At 38.4% G+C, this 19,395-nt stretch overlaps 2 protein-coding genes across 2 annotated transcripts; one reads left to right on the forward strand and one right to left on the reverse strand.

Moving 5' to 3' along the window:
• The first annotated feature begins 4,577 nt into the window (after positions 1–4,577).
• On the forward strand, positions 4,578–4,994 carry LOC135712885 (uncharacterized). The gene has a single exon (XM_065235972.1). The coding sequence runs from the start codon at positions 4,578–4,580 to the stop codon at positions 4,992–4,994; it is 417 nt and encodes a 138-aa protein (XP_065092044.1).
• A 4,376-nt stretch (positions 4,995–9,370) lies between these two features.
• LOC135712876 (SPRY domain-containing protein 7) lies at positions 9,371–18,537 on the reverse strand. Its single transcript, XM_065235963.1, has 2 exons — positions 18,296–18,537; positions 9,371–10,905 (listed from the first exon to the last, which is right to left on the reverse strand). Exons 1-2 carry the CDS (start codon positions 18,405–18,407, stop codon positions 10,334–10,336), a joined length of 684 nt encoding a protein of 227 aa, XP_065092035.1. The 5' UTR covers positions 18,408–18,537; the 3' UTR covers positions 9,371–10,333.
• Positions 18,538–19,395: the final 858 nt, after the last annotated feature.

The raw sequence follows: 19,395 nt of genomic DNA on the forward strand, positions 1-19,395 counted from the left end.
TTCTTCTAGAACCACGAGAAAAGTAGACAACATTTGTGCGTTTCATAAATAAATATAAATTAGTTGGTCCAGTTTTGTGAAATCGTTTGTAGAAAGTCACGCCAAAACTGCTTGACAAAGTAGTCAATTGAAACATGATTGGCAGTGTGATTTTTTTCTTACCATGCGGATAATATTTGAAGTTTTAAAGTAATCTTGCATCATTTCATGTTCTTTCATGATGACAACTGATAACAAAATTAGTCGATGCTGATAACTAAATTAGTTATGCGATAATAACTGAAAACAAAATGATATCTAGAATAACAAGACTTGTTTTAAAGATGATGTCAGGTTGTAATTTTGCTTTGCTCGGGTTTTCCCGCTGGATGACTTCATCTTTTGATTGTAGAGATCAATTTGGTTTCTTACGCTAAAGTTTTGCCTGCTCACAACTTAGTGTTCTTTGAAGCACTTTGAAAATATGATTGAGAGCTTTCTTTGCCAACCAATCCTGCATTAATTTGAATATTTATTACACAACGGTACACGCTATGTCTGAAGACACTTTTTTTGCAACTTTTATGTACCTCAGTTTTTTCTTTACACGAAGTGATCCTAACAATCAAATCTATGAAGGTTTTAACAAATTTTATTTTGAGTTTTTTTTTTGAACAAGTGTTTTGAAGTTTAAATAGCCGTTTATGAAGGTATATAGGGACTATTTACGATACAAATAAAACTTTTGAAAACAACATGATCCTTACTTTTGTTTGTAAATTCGGACAGATTCTGAAGCTTCCAATCTTTACTACATGCATGACTTTGCTTTGCAAATTTGTTAGAATTTGCTTTTCTTTTTCTGCGGTGCTTTTTACTAACATAAATTAACACATTTTAACTCTGCAACTCAGCATCTTTTCCTCTGGATATTTGTGAACCTCAGTTTTCTTGAACTGCTCACTTTTTTTACACCGGGTAAAAAGAAATGGCATAACTATTGCTAGAAATATGGCAATTTTTGTATCTAATTTATAACAATTGTTGTTATCATTTCGCGCCAAATCGAATCGAAGCTGGCAACACCCTCTCAGATTTCAATGAAATTTTCTGGATGTGTAGACTTCAACTAAATAAGCACTTTTGCATACTCAGTTTTTCCAAAATTTATCTTGACTAACATTTGAGAAGGGCCAAACTGTTCGTGCCTTTTTTCAAAAAAAATATCATGGTAAAATGACAACTCCTACAAAACTGTGTTGCATGGATGACTTTTAGAAAATTGTCCAAATTTTCAAAAAAAAAAATACTTAAAAAAAAATTATTTGAGACCTACACTAAAAAAATCGATTTTTAAAATTTAAAGTGGCCATGATTGATTTGGATGAAAATTTGGTTCAATATTAGATTGTAATTATGTTTACTACCATCCGTCCATACATTGCGAGATGGGCGTTTTCCTTACAAAAACTTTTTGATGTCTGAACTGATTTTTTTTAACGTACCATTTTCACACAATACTAAACCAGTGAAGCTCAACATCATCTCAGAACCCATGAAGCTCAATTTGTGATTCAATTTTGCCTAATCAGCAACTAATCACTTGGATTAATTGAGAATTCCATATAAAAAGGGCTTATCCCAACAAACAATTTGAGCTGAATAAGCTATTTTTTTAGCTTAAGAAGCATATTTTTGCCTTAATAGGCTGTTACTCAGCTTGCAATGTTTGTTGGGATATCATTAGATAATAATATAATTTATTATACTGTCTACTACTGAGGCAAAATCCGATACTTCTGTACAGCAACTTAGCATTCTTAACTAAATTTATCCGTAAAGAATTAGATATGAATAAAATTTAAATTGAGATCTTCTCTCGTATCAACAACGAAGTTAACCTATCGCATCATAATTCTTTTTTTTTTCCTTTGGTTTGTTTTTTTCCGTCGATCTTGTTTTCCGTGCTGAGCACCAATGCTACCGACGTGCCAGGAAGGCAGCTCCCACACCTGGACCTTACCTATCGACCCATCAACTCATGAACCGGGGACCAACGGCTTTACTTCCCATCCGAAGGAAGGCGTGATCAGAGATGTTATGCCTCAGAACATCCCAGCGGCGCCGACTGGTATTGAACTCAGGCCTGCTGGGGTGAGAGGTAATCACGCTTACCACTACACCACCGGCGCCGTTGCATCATAATTCTATATGCTGTTCTGTTATTTATACCTAAACCATTAAAATTATATACCTACCACTTCATTCTATCTGTGAGCACTATAAAACCAACAATCAATACGAAACTAACGATTTTAAATTGGCTCACCACTTTAGTAGCCTATTGGTCCCAAGCAAACGATTAACGTACCCTATTCTAGTTGAAATTCTATTACTACACTATGTTTGTTTTGATTCGCTATGAAAGTTTGACAGATAACATCAGGGGTGTGTGGATTCATGCAGAACATGCAGGGGTGAGTGAAATAGCTTGGGACTGCTTGGGACCGTTGTTCTGGTACTGAGTGAGCCAAAAATAATAATGATTTTCTTCGGGACCCAGTGGTCTTAGAGTTACCTCTATGATAAAACTATGGTTGATTTCATACAAGCAGCAGTCAATCTGATAACGAAAGTTGTGAAGACAAGTCTTAGTAAAATTATTATCATGGACCAAAGTAGTAAATTAAGGCTCAAAGGATTGAAATGTTGTGCAAATATAAATAATCCGAGATGCAACCGAAATAAGTTACGGGCCATATCGTCAACGATGGTAGAAAAAATACATTCTATGGGATATAACCACAAAATGGATGAAACGATGAGCATTTATGAGTCATGCCGTAGCGTGATATCTCATAATAGAAGTCCTCAACGGCGCCGGTGGTGTAGTGGTAAGCGTGATTACCTCTCACCCCAGCAGGCCTGGGTTCAATCCCAGTCGGCGCCGCCGGGATGTTCTGAGGCATAACATCTCTGATCACGCCTTCCTTCGGATGGGAAGTAAAGCCGTTGGTCCCCGGTTCATGAGTTGATGGGTCGATAGGTAGGGTCCAGGTGTGGGAGCTGCCTTCCTGGCACGTCGGTAGCATTGGTGCTCAGCACGGAAAACAAGATAGACGGAAAAAACAAACCAAAGGAAAAAAAAATACAAGTCCAGTTATGAAAAAACGCCGATCGTTTGGAAATGAAGTAAATATCCTACCGTTAACTACCGGGCAGCAGCATAGTGATGATCCAGGTCCATCAATGAGTGGCCATCAATTCGTAGATGAGCTAGGTAAGAACAGTCATCCTGATGATTCTATCAACTTTTAACTGCAACCTCCTAATTCAAGAGCAAATTTTCATTACGTCGAATGTAACAAAGGTAAACAAAGTCGAGCTATCAGTGTCAACCGATTCTCCTGCTATTACACTATATACTGTCCGAATATAGGATCAAATCCCATTTTTAAATTTATTTACCAGTCAAATTGCTTTTTGACGTAATCACCTTCCGATCAAAATAGTTTTCGATGTTACTTAAGTCACCCAATTTCTATGGAGATGCCGTTTGACTTAAGTAACAGCGCTGAGAAACCCGTGAAAAGTGTACGTTCGTCGGAGAGGTTAAACATTGCTATCACTATGAGATTATATGTGTTTACTTGAAAATAGGAATAACTTTTCGGTCATCAAAACAAAACTTTATTTTTCTCGGATTGGTTCGGATGTTACTTACGACATAATGAAAATTTGCTCTTGAATTGCACTTATTAATTATTTTTTCTTCTTCTTTCCTTCCGATACGGTACCATCGGTTCCATCATTGGAGTCAGTTCCATCAGTATCTACCTGTTGGAGATTTATTTAGGTACCTGGTTAGGTAAATTGTGACATGGCAGTGGATACCTGCTGATTTGTAGTACCTATTGATTAGTATATAACTCGTAGATAAAAGATGGATTTGTGGAGATTGGCACACCCCTGGTTGCCACTGACATTCAGAGAGAGAGAGAGTCGACTTCCGGAGGGAGAGGCAAAAAAAGAGAATCGCGAACGTGTCACGACGCGAAGCATTGAAGCGGAAATAAATACAAGTTAAATCGTTGATTTTGCGTTCGTTTATTCGGTTTTCCATATCCGTCCGTGTCTGTACACCACATTGGTGACGCCAACGTGATAAAATCGCGTAAAAAACGGTCGATTATACCGTGTTTCGTACGTACGAAATTTTCGCGAAAATATCCTCACCATCTTGTTTTTCTAATTCGAACCGAACCGTGAAAATGGCGACTGGACAGCAAGAGGAAAATCCGGTGGCTACAGCTTCCGTAGCTATCAAGCTGCCTGAGTTTTGGAAGAGCGATCCGGCTATGTGGTTCGCTCAAGCCGAAGCCCAGTTCATCCTGGCAGGAGTAACGCGTGATGCAACCAAATTTTACCACATAATCGCCAAAGTGGACCAGAGCGTGTTGTGTCACATCTCGGATTTGGTTGCAAATCCACCAGAAAACGACAAGTATCTGTCAATCAAGACCAGACTGCTAAGCCGTTTCGAAATGTCAGCGCAAGCAAAAATTTAGAAATTGCTTAACTCCTGCGATTTAGGCGACATGAAGCCGACGCACCTACTGGCCCGGATGCAGGATCTGGCGGCTGGGCTTAATGTTGATGATGGATTGATGAAAATGTTGTTTTTGCAGCGGCTTCCTGCAAATGTCAAAACGGTGTTGATGATCCACGACGACACACTGACCAAATTGGAGTCTTCTTACACGCACCCGTCTGTAGCAGCAACTACTTCGCAACCAGCATTCCCTACCCAGGAGGATCTCGTCGAACAAATCGCCTATCTCACGGCGGAAATCCGGAAGCTCAAGGGAATCAGCAGAGGCAAGAACCTAAGTCGATCGTCGTCCCGCGTACGACAGAGTGTTAATGAGCCAATTTGCTGGTACCACAAAAAGTACGGTGTAAACGCTTACCAGTGCCGCGAGCCGTGTGTCTTCAAAAATTCGCCAAAAAACTAGACAGCAGCCCATCTTTCACGGCGGGGGTGGGTATGAACAAGGAAAGCCGCCGCTTATCCGTTTTTGACAGAACCAACAACATTCGCTTCTTAATCGATACTGGATCGGATGTTTCTATCCTACCAGCTACCAGAAGAGACAAAACCACCCAACAAACAATTTTAGCTGCAGATTAGCTTATACAGCCAAAATTTGCCTTATGCAGCTATTTTTTGCCTGTATAAGCTAAGCTGCAGCTAAAATTGTTTGTTGGGCAAGCCACCGATTCCGTTCCTGTTGCATGCAGCAAATAGCTCGAACATCAAAACTTTCGACACACGTTTCCTGTACGTGGATCTCGGACTCCGCAGGAGATTTTCCTGTAATTTCCTCGTCGCAGACGTTAGTACAGCTATTATCGGAGCAGACTTCCTTTCTTATTTAGGATTGATGGTGGATCTCAGACACCGTAGTATCATCGATGGGACAACAAAACTCAAGTCTACAGGTGGGATGGTAAATTCGCTTCTTCACGACGTCACAACAATCAGTTATGATCATCCGTTCCGGCAGTTGCTTGAGAAGTTCCAGACTACAACACGTCCGTCGACGCTGCGTGCAGAAGTTCGTCATGGTATTACTAATCACATAGTGACCAAACGACCTCCTACCGCTTGTAAAGCGCGCCGGATGTCGCCTGACAAGCTGTCGCTCGCTAAGCAAGAATTTCAAACGATGATGGATCTTAGCATTTGTCGTCGTTCTAGCAGCAGTTGGGCCAGCCCGTCACATTGCGTACCGAAAAAGTCTGGACAACTGCGCTTTGTTGGAGATTATCGCAAGCTAAACCATGTCACTGTTCCGGATAGGTATCCGGTCCCGCACATCCACGACTTGCTAAACGCCCTCCACGGTAAGTCAATATTCAGTACTATCGACCTTGAACTAGCTTACCATCAGATACCAGTGGAGGAAGAAGACGTACCAAAAACAGCCGTTATAACTCCATTTGGTCTATTCGAATTTACTAGGATGCAGTTTGGCCTGTGTAATGCAGGTCAAACGTTCCAAAGATTCATGCATAGGCTTTTTAAAGACCTCGATTTTGTTGTCGTCTTTATCGACGATATATGCGTTGCTTCGTCTTCAATTGAAGAGCACCATCAGCACATGCGACCCTAGTAGCACGCTTGTCACAAATCAATTGTAGAAACTTATATACGACTTATTTCAGTCATAAACAAGTTGCTGTAACTTATTGTGATGAAAGTGTGCTACTCGGGGAATAGTGTTCGACAGACTTCGATCAAATGGCCTTGTAATAAACTTACCTAAATGTAAATTCGCCCAACAAGAAGTCGAATTCATCGGTTACCTCATCGGAAGAGACGGCGTAAAACCGTTACCTAGTCGAGTGTCAGTGGTTTTAAATTTTCCTCGCTCAACGACAATCAAAGACCTTCGGCGATTCCTTGCACTTGTTAACGGGTACAAACGTTTCGTACGCCAAGCGACCGATATGCAGGCAGAATTAAGGTGTCTCATCACAGGTAACAAGAAAAACGATTCCAGGAAAATCGAATGGACCGAACTTGCCATAGAAGCGTTTGAGAACAGTAAGAAAGCACTAGCAGAAGCAGCGTTACTATATTACCCAGATCCAGATAAACCTTTGGGGCTTCTAGTAGATGCTTCTAACACCGCGGCCGGAGCCGTTCTGCAGCAATGTGTCAACGGGACTTGGCAGCCGTTAGGTTTTTATTCGGAGAAATTTACCCCGGGCCAACGAAGCTATTCCACTTTTGGACGGGAGCTAATAGCTATGAAAATGGCCGTAAGGTACTTCAGACATCTGTTAGAGGGCCACCGATTTACGATTTTTACCGATCATAACACTCTAACGCATGCTATGACTTCGAATTCTGCTTGTCGTCTGCCCCAAGAAGAGAGAGCGTTACAGTACATTTCACAATTTACCACGGACATCAAACACATCAGTGGAAAGCTTAATATTACTGCAGACACGCTCTCCAGAGTAGACACGATTAGTTCTCCATCTCCAATCGATTACAAAATCATTACATTGGACCAGAACAATGACCGAGAACTCCATAAATTACTCAGCTCGACGACTTCTTGGTTGAATCTGAAACAAGTTACCCTGCAGCTGTGTTCAAAACCACTTTATTGTGACGTCTCCGTAAATGGTTGCACTCGTCCGTACATACCAGAGCCGCATGATTATGGAGCACTTCCACAACATTGCTTATCCTGGCATACGAGCAACTCGTAGGTTTTTGTACAGTAGATTCGTTTGGCCAAAAATGAACAAAGACATCGCCGAGTTCGTGAGAAATTGTGTGGCTTGACAAAAATCAAAGGTTTACCGTCATATCACCGCACGCTGGCTTCGTTTGGCTTACCAAAGTGTCGTTTCAACCACATCCACATCGATTTAGTTGGCCCTCTACCACCATCTAACGGTCACGTTAGATTTTGCGTTCGTTTATTCGGTTTTCCATATCCGTCCGTGTCTGTACACCACAGATTCTTCAGTGGTGTTGAGGGTGGTGTGGGTACTGATGAAGTCTGCAAGTAGTAGACGAAATATGTGTACATGGCGAAAGATAAGCAATTATAACTGAATTAAAAGGAAATAAATCAACACACTCAAAGCTCTTCATAAAGGGATTCCGTTAAGAGGTTCGACAAATTTACAAAATTATCATTAATACAGTGGATGAACTGACATTACGCTGCTTTTACAGCATTTGTTTATTTTTGTGGCCATAAAAATAATTTGAGGTTTTCGACATAATTGAAGTGCATCCTCTTGGATAAAATATTAAAACTTATTTTTTGCTGTGTGAGCCATTGCATGATAGTGTAACAAATGTAAAACGGGGAAATCGTTGTATCGCGAGCTTACAGAAGTGTAACAAATTCGTCTTGCCGAGTTGATTTCTCATATTAAATTTCTTTCTACGAGGTTGTAATCAAGCTGTCAAGTTAGCGTGGATCAAGACTGAACGATTGTGAATATTTGAAAATGTTTGTGTAGCTGACTATTGCCTCACAGACCGAATGACGTGTTAATTGCTACAGGTTTTCAGATATATAGTCAAAATATAGTAAACTTGGCTTGGTAGTCTCCTATCATCTGGGGCACCCGTTTGGGATGGTTCGGAATCCAAGAATCTCCATCAGGAACGTCTGTAAACTCCGTTAGAAACATCTGGAATCCCCGCTGGGATCGTCTGGAATCTCGGTCGGGAATATCTGGAATCCCCCTTAGTATCGTCTGAAATCCAAATCGAAAACGTCTGAAACCTTAGTAAAGAACTTCTGAAACCTCCTTTGGGAACGTAGGTAATCCAAGTTGAGAACGTGTGAAATCCCTCCTGGGAACGTCGGGATTTCCATCGAGATTATCCGCAAACACTTCGGGAACGTCTTAAGTATCAGTTGGGATCATCTGCAATCTCCGCTGGGTACGTCTTGAACCTTCAATGGTCTCCATTGAAAATGCCTGAAATGCTTGTTAGGAACGTCTTGAATCAAAGGCAAGAACACCTCGAATCTCCGTCGGAAATGTCGAGAATCCCCATTGGAATCGTCTGTAATCCAGTTTTGAAATATCTGAAACACCCCTTGGGAACGCCTGGAATCTCCATTGGGGTCTACTGGAATCCTCGGCGAAAATATTCGGAAACACTTTTGGAACGTCAGCTATTGTGCGATGTTTATTGTTCATCATCTGCACCCAAGTAACTAACAAGCCCGCTAATTCGCCTTTTTGCAATGTAAGGCTAATATGCGGCTAATATAAAGCTTAACATGCCCTATGTTAGCCGTGTATCAGCCTTACATTGCAAAAAAAGGCGAACTAGCGGGCTTGCTGGTTACTTGGGCAGTTTGCCAAGTCCGTTATTTTGTTGTCGACCTTGGAAGCAAACATTTCGTGATGAGTTTATTAGCAAAGACCACGATTTGCGTCCATTTCTTCAATGGAAGCTCAATAAAATGAAGCAAAAAACAAAAACAAAATCTGATATCTAAGTCAGAAATGTCTGGAGTCCCTCAGGAACGTCGGAAACCTGCATCTGGAACGTCTTATATCCAAGTCATGATCGTCTGAGAGCTAAATCGGGAGTGTCTGGAATCACTAATGGGAAAGCCTGCAACCTCCGGTGAGAACGTTTCGAATCCAACTCGGAGACTTTTGTCGGCCTGATTTCAGGCCCTTTTTTTAGGCGTGGCAAAGTGGTTAGCATCAGCTATTTGTTTATGGATTACGGAAAGTGGCTCTTACGTGTACAGACGGCACAAAGGGACAAACACTTCAAAGTTGAGCTATTAGGGATTTTTTTAAATATTTTATGTAAAGAAACATAGGCTTCAATTATTCCGTCCAATATAAATAGATTTATTCACAATCAGTACATCGTTAACATCCTTAATCTGCTCAGTTTTCCTATCTTTAATGTCTATTTTCCTAGACCAGATCGAGAGCTGTATGGCGCGCAATAAAATCCTAGGAAAAAAGATGGTCAAAATTTGCATTCTGTATTGTAGCAAATCGTCAATATTTAGCATTAGCAAAATATATTTCCTTATTTGTTTTGTTTTGTCTAATCTAATTGAGGCATTAGAAACATCATTTTGTTTATAAATAATCATAACAGATTGTCTTAAAATCATTAGTGAGAAGTGAAAAATAAAACCTAACGACATGGTCTACAGGTGTTCGCCTAAATTTGTATTACAGCTTATGTCATGCTACATCGAATTTGTAATACATTCATTGTTCATATCTTACAAGGTTAAAAAAGTAGTAAATCGTTTGGTAGGGAAGAAATCAGTGCGGCTAAGAATTTAACATCATTGAAAATAGCTTAGTTCTTAGAATAGAAATTGTAATTAGAATTCAACAACGAACCAAACGTTTTGGAGTAATTGCAAACCTACGGTTATTGTTAGCGGAAAGCTTACGCTGTTTTGATTTTTTTTTTTAATATTAGAAAAAGATACAAAAAAGTTGGAAAATATTTTTTTTTACTAAGATTCTTGAGAAAGGAAAACTTTTTAATATCTTATCATGAAAAAAAGTTGGACTCTTAACAAAACCGAATGATCGATTTTGTTCAGTTTTTTGAGTCCCACATTTGATGATGATGATTCTTCAGAATTGGAGAATAAAATAATTTTCTTAGATTTTTTTATATTTTTTTTTGAATATTTTTAGAAAAATCAAAACGTGTTCATGATTTGGAGCGGTAAGCTTCCCGTTATGTTTGATCTTAAAAGATAGCATGGGTAAGAGACGAAAGTGATGACAAAATATTTAAGATATTGACAAATCAGAGCAGTGACTGTTCGATAAGAATCCGCTCGAACCCTGGAGGCAGACTGTAACTGAAGTTATCTAGCACGATGTCCAAGATAGCGCCATCGTCTACAAACAGGCAGGGGAAAACTGTTCCACGGACGTTGAGTATCGGAACATTTAGGTTTGTTCCATTTAGATAAAAGTTCAGCTCAACGTGATCATATGCTACTCCAATAGTGTCCCCTTCTTGAGGAATACCACTATTGTTCACAAGCGTGGATGAAACGGCCGTTTCAAGTTTTCCCAGGGCAGCTGGATCGATTTCGATCGTTTCATTCACTTCTGGCTTCTTCTCAAGCTTATGCAGGGGTTTAGCGTTGTGATATACGACATTGTCCGAAGTGAGACACCACGTTTCCTTGTCGAAACCACCTTTGGATTCATTCAGATCAGCCTGCTGGGTGGCGAGTCCCACCGACCACTGGCCACCTTGCTGCAATTTTACCTCGAAATATGATTTGGACTGTAGCAGCGGTGTGTTTGCTATGACTCCACCCGACCCGCACGCTCGTTGACCGCCTTTTATCACGACTACCTCGTGCCCTGAAATGATAAAAAAAAACAATTATTTACATTTACATATTATGCAATTTTATGGAGAAACAGGTGAATCGAAAATTAAATAAAATTAAAATATTATTTTTGTGCGTCAATCGTCAGAGAACCTTGAGGTAAATATATAATTATAAAATTTTTTACAAAATGTGGGTCAAGTTTTACACTTTTTCATATGCACAGAATGAGAAAATCGATTTTAGCGATTTTTGCTATAGACCACTTTTCGTTCAATCCTATTGCATGAAAAATATCGATGCCATGTTCAAGATTTCCGATGAAATTTAGTGTAGAAGTATGCAGAAAAAAGCGTTTTCTTTTAAATCGTGGAGATTTTGGAATTCAATTTTTTAGTTATTGATTCATTATAATAAGCACCACATTGGGATGATTTTAGCCGAAGAAAAATCAATTTTTAACTTTTGTACAGCTGTATTCCCTTAAGTATTAAGTAAATTTATTAAATTTCATTTAATACTTTGCTTTACCCTTCAAGATCGTTAAGCTCACTGAAATGTTTGCTTCAGCATGAGATTCGTGAAAAGTACGATAGAAAAATCTACGATTGTTTTCACTCAGCATTGACGTGAGGATTATTTTGTCATGCGTTTTACTAAAATAAATGTAACTTCATACAGGTTATTCCAATAAAGTCCAAAACTAAAACGATAAATCAATAAACATCTGTGCAACCACCAGCCAAGATTTAAAAAATATATCTATTCAGAAAGTTTCAAAAAATCTTCCACTAGGGTGTACGCTCAATTTTGAAATACACTGTAAATATTTTTTTCTAAAATTTGTCAAAAAACGCAGTCTTAAGAATTAGGGGAGACTTGATCCCTTTTTTATGATATGCATTTAAATATTAATCACATCCCGTGATCGAATTTGTGGGAGATCATTCTTTATTTTTACCACACTTATATCTCAGGATTAAGTGTGTCTAATCCTTGAGGCATCAAGTCTTCCTTAGCTGAGTTCAACTTCAAATCAAACTAAACAAAATATACAAAACAGCACCAATTTAATGATTATAATTGATACTACTTATTCACAGCTTTTAGCCGTGAAAATGAGATACGGTTTGGTTGAATGTTCTAAAAGTCATTAACAATTTTCATGCATGCAACAACAAAACATTCTAAGGAAGTGAACTGAACTGTCTGTTCAGAACTGCAATAAGAACTGCTCTCAAAAATATATACGTTCCACAATCTGACGCAAATGTGACCATAACTTTACATTCGGTCTAGACGAAACTTTGTGGAAACTGAATAGCCACACGCAAAGCAAAAATTTATTACAATGAATGTTAGTTCCATTTCCTATCATCCTCTGTTCATGAACATCACAGCGATTGTTAGATGTTGAATTTGCAGACGATGCCAATATTTTTATTCTTTTTTTATTCCGTGTTCTGTATATGCTTTCACCTACACAAGCAAGCATTTGCCTTGATTGTTATGTATAACATGGTTGAACGACGCACCCACTTGCCTCGATTCTCTCCAGTAGAAAAAGAAAACGAAGTCGAGTATGCGTGGAAATGAGCGCTTCTTGTTTGCTTTTAGCCTAACCATATTTCGAAGCATGGAGAGAGCAGTGGAGAAAGCATAGGCCTGTTAATTGCAACGTTCGTGGTTCGAGTCCCCCAGTCGGCATTTTATTTTCGACATGATTAATTCCATTAACTAATACCATAGAGATAACTCTAAGACCCAGAAGGTCCCGAAGAAACGTGCTCAACTTTTTGTCTCAGCTCTGGTACTATCTTCGGTCCCAAGCTAATCGATTCACCCCTCGAAACATAGGAAAATCCACTAACCCCTCATTTTATCTGTCAAATTTTCATAGCGAATCAAAACAAACATAGTGTAATACTAGAATTTTGACTAGAATGGGGTACGTAATCGATTTGCTTGGGACCAATAGGCTAGTCAAGTAGTGAGCCAATTTAAAATCGTTAGTTTCGTATTGATTGTTGCTAATACTCTCCACATTTTTCTTTCTCCATTTTCTTGCATTGGACCGCAGCTCGGTATATCGCATTCTCGGTTCATGCGGTCTTCATTAACATCCTTTGATGATGAATCCCACATAATTGTAAGCGAATCCGCTGGTTGGGTGCAGAATAAACACTTTTTTTGGTTTCAAGTATTTAAAGATTATATTTTTGTTCGATAATCATAAATATTGCTGTTTTCTACCCGAATACTTTTGACTTATGTCCGGCTGTATAGAAATCTTAATTTATAGTCTCACGACCAGGCATACCAAAAGTACCGCTTCATGACAGTATTCCAACGGTTGTCGCTTTCTTTTTCCTACACGCAAACCAAAAATTTATTACAATGAATGTTAGATCCACTTCCTATCATCCTCTGTTCATGAACATCGCATCGAATGTTAGAAGTTGACCTTACAGGCGATGTAATGGTTTTTTGTCTTTTTCATTTCGTGTTCTATCTACGCTTTCGACTATACCAGTACGCTTTTTATGTATAACATTGTAGAACGACGCACACACTTGCCTCGAATCTCTCCAGCAGAAAAAGCATACCAAACCGAGTATGAGAGGAAATAAGCGCTTCGTGTTTGCTTTTAGACTGTCCGTATTAAGAAGCATGGAGAGAGCATTGGAGAAAGCACACGTCTGATGATCGCAACGATCATGGTTCGAGTCGAGTCGGCAACCTTTTTCCAATTTTTTTTTGGACGTAATTCATTTCACTTACTAATACACTCCACATTTTTGGTCTCCAATTTTCTTGCATTGGACCGCAGCTAGGTATATCGCATCCTCGGTTCATGCGGTCTCCACTAACATCCTCTGATGATGAATCTCACATAATTGTAAGCGAATCTTACATCCCCCGGTTGGGTGTATGACAGCCTTGAGATTGAGCTATAAGCGACAGCCCACAGTGAGGCTGTTATACGACATGCAACGTCTTGTGCAGTACATGACAGCTCGTTCTTAGTCATATATTTTGTTCGTTCGGCTATGACAGCCTCGGATGGTTTTTCGTAACGTTCCTCGTACACACAACAAGCAGTCCATCAAACTGCCGATTCGTTGCTGTCTTTGAAATTTTGTTTGTATGTTGTAAGACTGCTACTATACTACCAGTGTGACGCCGAAGCTCGTTCGGTTGCTAAACGTTCGTGCTGTCCATCGCAAAATTTGCATCCGATATTTTTTTGAAAACGCGCGGTCTTGAGCAGATCGGGTACACGACGTTAGGCATACGGTCGTTAGGCATACGAACGTTAGGCATACGGACGTTAGGCATAATGTACGATAGGTATAATGGACGTTGGGCATAAAGGACGATAGGCATAATGGACGTTAGGCATAAAGGACATTAGGCATAATGGACATTAGGCATAATCTACCCGATGAATTCCAGAAGGATGATAATGGGGACCGTCTATTGATTGCTGACTTCGGTGACAATAATGAAAGAGCCTTCATTTTTGGAACTCATGAAAACTTGCGACGTCGTGGACAGGCAAAGTATTGGGTTTCAGATGGTACGTTTGCCACAGTTCCTTGTTTGTTTCGGCAACTCATCACTGTTCATGGAAGTATAGCTCCCTCACATCAGCAGACGGTTCCGCTAGTTTTGATCTTGGATCTAAATAAATATGTAGCTACGTCACTTATGATATGATAAATAATGGATTCCATACTATGCTTATTAAATAAACTATGTTTGTTTAACTTGTATCATCTTTTATTCAACGCTTAGCCTAATTTAAGAATTGTTTACCATGCTCGAAACAGGTTTCTAGAGTTGCACAGCAGCAAGGTATTTTATACTTAACGTCCATTATGCCTAACGTATATTATGCCTAACGTCCATTATGCCTAACGTCCGTATGCCTAACGTATTTATGCCTAATGGGGTACACTCGAGCAGATCAGACATTCCGACATTCCGGCGAAAAAAATAAGCCTACCCGACACAAACGTGACTTCTACCAAAGCCCAACCCAATGTTGGCCCGACATTGACCCGACATAAACACAAAATTTACTCGACATCGACCCGACATTTGGCCGACGTCAATCATAAATTGACCTTACATTGATCCGACATGTCTGTTCGGGATCATTCTTCTGGGTTTCTTCCATACTCCACTGCCGTATATCAATTGTGTATAATGTCTCGTGACAGCCACTTGGGTAAGCTGAGGGATGTCGTCGGTTTGTAAAGGTTGTCATGATGACAGAAACATTGAAAACCTGGTAATAAAGAAATGTATAAATACAGCCCATTCGGTTCACTAGCCTGCTCACGAGATTGCCATCTCGAGGTTTACGAGAAACGATTTTAGGTCAAGTATTAAGAAAATAACGCTTATATTCTACATATCTTGACACTTTTAGCTTTGCGGTTGGTTGTTGTTGAATTATTTCATTTAAGAATCAAATTTAGCTAAGCTGGTTTCAATTTTTGTAAGATTGGTGTGAACAACTGTCAACCGCACTTACGAACATTTTAACCATACAAACATCATATGGAGTTTAAAGCAACTTTAAATCTTAAAATCGCTTTCCTGCACACTTAAAACAGATTCGCGAGGTCGGCAAAAAATACTGAGCTGACACGGTAATTCATAATTTTACTGATATTTTGGCAACCAAAATAATGTTTTCCGAGAATGACCAAAAAATTTGCTGAAATATCAGAAATTAATTAAATTGTACCGAAATTCGGCAAAGTAATTCGCTGAGCACATCAGTAAATAGAACTATTGCTGAAATCAGCAATCATGCTTACTGAGATTTCGGTATAGACCTCATCCATTGCCGAATTTCGGTAATACAGCTGTCACTTTTTTTCCATCTGCCATTTTTCAGAAGATCAGAAGTGAATCGTTGTCTGCGTCGTTTGCTTTAAAATTAGCTCTAAATTGCTGAATAATGCATCAATTTCTGGTTCAAGTGCAAAAGGAGGACGTAATCATGGAATGAAATTCAAACAAAAATATTGGATCATTATCGTGATGCATTCCGTTTCATCAAAAATTATTTTCTGAGGGCTCTGGCAGTCGTGCGGCAAAAACCCCAACACGTAGACTAAAACGCTCGAGGAAGCAGGATCCGAACCTGCGAAAGATGAACCCAATGGATTAATGTAAGATCAAGATTGTTCTGTTTTGTTTCAGTGAAAATAATTCCTGTTTGGTTTAAACTTTCAGTCTAACAAGAGTATGCCGATGTCAGCAATTTTCCCGAATAACAATTGTTGGGGAGGATTTGGAGGAAGGGGAGTGCCACGTTATTTGGGATAACGTGGTCGTCGAACCAGGACTAGATGTACTGCAGGCGTTCGTGCTTCTCTATAGGGCACAGAGTAGCAACCTATTTTTTTGGCTTTTTTATGCTGATTGTTTTAAAATTTTCCATATGAGCAATACTGGCAACAACTTTATCAATTTTCTGTTATGTATTTTTTATGGATTTTTATAAATGTAAAGAATGATTTCTTTATTCTTTGTTCCTTTCTTTTTTTTAAACGCAAGTTAACAAAATTTAAAAAATGCCGGGATTCAGTATTTTATTTTACCGTAGGGATGATTTTGCCGATCAATAAGTTATTTTTTACTGAGATTTTCGGTTAAAAATTGAAAACCTTGAATTTTATGATAACCGGGATCCTTGGTAAATTTGCTGTTTGTCAAGATGGTTATCGAGCAGTCAGTGGTGCCCATCACGGCAATTGTTTTGCTGAGATTTTTCCAAAAAAAATTTAGTGTGTACAAACTATCATCGTCATTTGGGTTTTCAACTGAATCTAAATCAATATAGACAATAACCCGCATAAATCCCAACAATACGATAACCACATTGGATATGGTTTATCTTCCTATGAAAACCATAATGAGAATGGTTCAGCCAACTTTAATCGAACAATGCCTAGATAAAGTTTTGACCATGTTAATTAAGGTTTTTGAAGACCCAACCATACGAACAATAATGGGGTGTTAAGAACGTTCACCATTCGAAATCAAACTTTTTCCCATACATGTTTGGCACTATAGCCTAACCACATCAGAAAAGGTTCTAGTTGGAAACATATTTTCATTACCGTTCCAATAAGGTAGTGCGGTTTAGAACCAAACATTGTTAACTGGTAAAAATTTAAAAATTATTCTTTAATTTTAATGTGATTTACATGACTTCATTTTGTGGATACCTCTTTGAACATTTTATTGGTGTTGAGATAAATGAAATACACTAATGTATACACCCTGAAAAACTAACCTCCAGTTCATTTCAGGTTCTGGAAATATGTACCGGTAAAATGAACCTGTTTCGATTTTCTTTTTGCTTGACCGAGCCAGAAGAATCAAAATCTCTCTCGCATGTAGACCGTTGTTAGCCGTGTTGGCTGGGATTTTCAAAGGCCCTAAATATGTTTGTGGTAAATATATGTGCTTTGTTTTTCTCGACGTTAAAACAGGTTTCCATTTGAAGTAAGGGTTTAAAAATAAAATAACTCAGAAAAAAACAACAACATAATGAAATCACGGCCACCGCTCAAAAAAAAAGTGTTTTCTTCTATTTGTGTCAATTGTAAAAACATCAAGCAACCATAAACGAAACACATAAGTATTGTACAAGTTGTTTAAAACTTTTATTCGTAATGTTTTGTTATAGTTAAATATAGTCTAGAATAGTTGATCAACCGTAACAAAATGTAGCTGGAACATGCCAGAAACTGTAACAGTAGAAAGTAGTGTTTCTTTTATGTTTATTACATTCCATAAACCATAGCAAAACTATTTTGTATAAAGCAACGCACTAAGATTATTTTACCGATATCTGTGAAATTTTACCGAAATCTCAACAGCTGAACGTTCGTTTAACAGTTCGGTGATTTTTCACAGATTTTCTGTGATTTTTCACAGATATTCGTTGAAAAATTACAGGAAAACAGTGAAAAATCACCGAACTGTTTACCGAAAGTTCAGCTGTTGAGATTTTGGTAAAATAATTTTAGTGTGTAGTAAGGTATCAGTGAAGTTTGAACTATTCTAGAAATGTTTTGTTCTCTGCTTGAGTTCATTTCAGTAATGCATATAGTAGCGCTATTTCAATTCAATTTTTCTAAAATAATAAAGCTTGATCTAATAAATTCATAATTCTAGCTTATGCGTGTTCATGAACAATAAATCAAACAAGCCGAATACCTAATTAACGCCATAGGATTGTTTAATCGATTATTACGTTAACGATTAGTATACCGACCCACAAACAAATTCTGACCCAGGAATAGTGCGCTTTCACCAGAGACGTAAATATATATAGCTGATGCAAAAATTCCGGTCTGCAAATCAAAAATGCAACACTGCATACTACTCACCCATATGTGACGTATCTAACTGTATCGGGTCATGTTCCCGTCGAATCTGTACCGTCTGGGGTGGCAGAACTCCATTCAGGCAGTTCTTCAGGCAGCAAAACATGGTTTTCATCAGTTGCCGGTAGTTTTTATTATTTTAATTACAAGTTTATCAATTAAATCAAGATATGAAAATTCATACTGTTAAGATGTAAATCTTCACTGCATTTAATATTCTTCTGTGATACGACTGGTCTGTTTACTGGATGTATATGTCAGTTTATGACATGGCCTGTCAGAAAACGGTCAGTAACGGTACTTGCTTCGTTTATAACGGCCAGTAACGCATTCTGCAGTGACATCTTGTATGCAATAGAATAGTTATTTATGCAACAAGTTGCATAAAGAAGATTGTTTCAGTACGAGTCGTGCATTTATGCAACGAGTTATGCAGAGTTGGATAATTGGCAAATCAAAGTTGGCACTCGTGGAGAATAGAAGAACTATGAAAGTGATGATGGTTTCAAAATTTTACACGGTGAGGTATACGAGTACAATCTTAAAATGCTTCTATTTTGCAAATGGAGCATTTTATTTAAATCTGGTTAATGCTACGTTAGTAGAAAACATAAGGACTACTCAATAAACATATAATATAGAAAAAATAATTTCTTTCCTGATTTTTAAATGTATACATAGATTTCAGCTTTTCTACCACTATAGCAGAAACCAGATTTAAATAAAATGCTCCATTTGAAAAATAAAAGCATTTTAAGATTTCATTCGTATACCTTCCCGTGGAAAATTTTGAAACCATCATCACTTTCATAGTTCTTCTATTCTCCACGAGTGTCAACTTTGATTTGCCAATTACGACGAGTACTTAATAAATAGAATTTTCTTGACACTCAGCACAGAAAAGTGCTACATTTCGACACTCTTTTGCATAACATAAGGGCCTACTTTTCCAAGTTAAAATATACTGTCGAGAAGTGCTACTTTTCAGCACCCAGCGCCAATGCTCAATGTTGTATGCAAGCGAAATTTGGCTCGTTGGGTAAACTACGATTCGTGATGATTAATCTTCATTTTGTGTTGCAATAGCTATTTTGGCACTCAGT

This window comes from Ochlerotatus camptorhynchus, unplaced genomic scaffold (genome assembly GCF_037179485.1).
Source record: "Ochlerotatus camptorhynchus isolate MF236.1 unplaced genomic scaffold, CSIRO-AGI_Acam_v1.1 ptg000510l, whole genome shotgun sequence".
Taxonomy (NCBI): Eukaryota; Metazoa; Arthropoda; class Insecta; order Diptera; family Culicidae; genus Ochlerotatus; species Ochlerotatus camptorhynchus.

Coding starts and splice junctions, on each gene's coding strand:
- LOC135712885 (XM_065235972.1), top strand. CDS start 4,578: ATGAAGCCGACGCACCTACTGGCCCGGATGCAGGATCTGGCGGCTGGG.
- LOC135712876 (XM_065235963.1), bottom strand. CDS start 18,407: ATGAAAACCATGTTTTGCTGCCTGAAGAACTGCCTGAATGGAGTTCTG. Junction 10,906..18,295: donor GTTAGATACGTCACATATGG/GTGAGTAGTATG, acceptor TTATCATTTCAG/GGCACGAGGTAGTCGTGATA.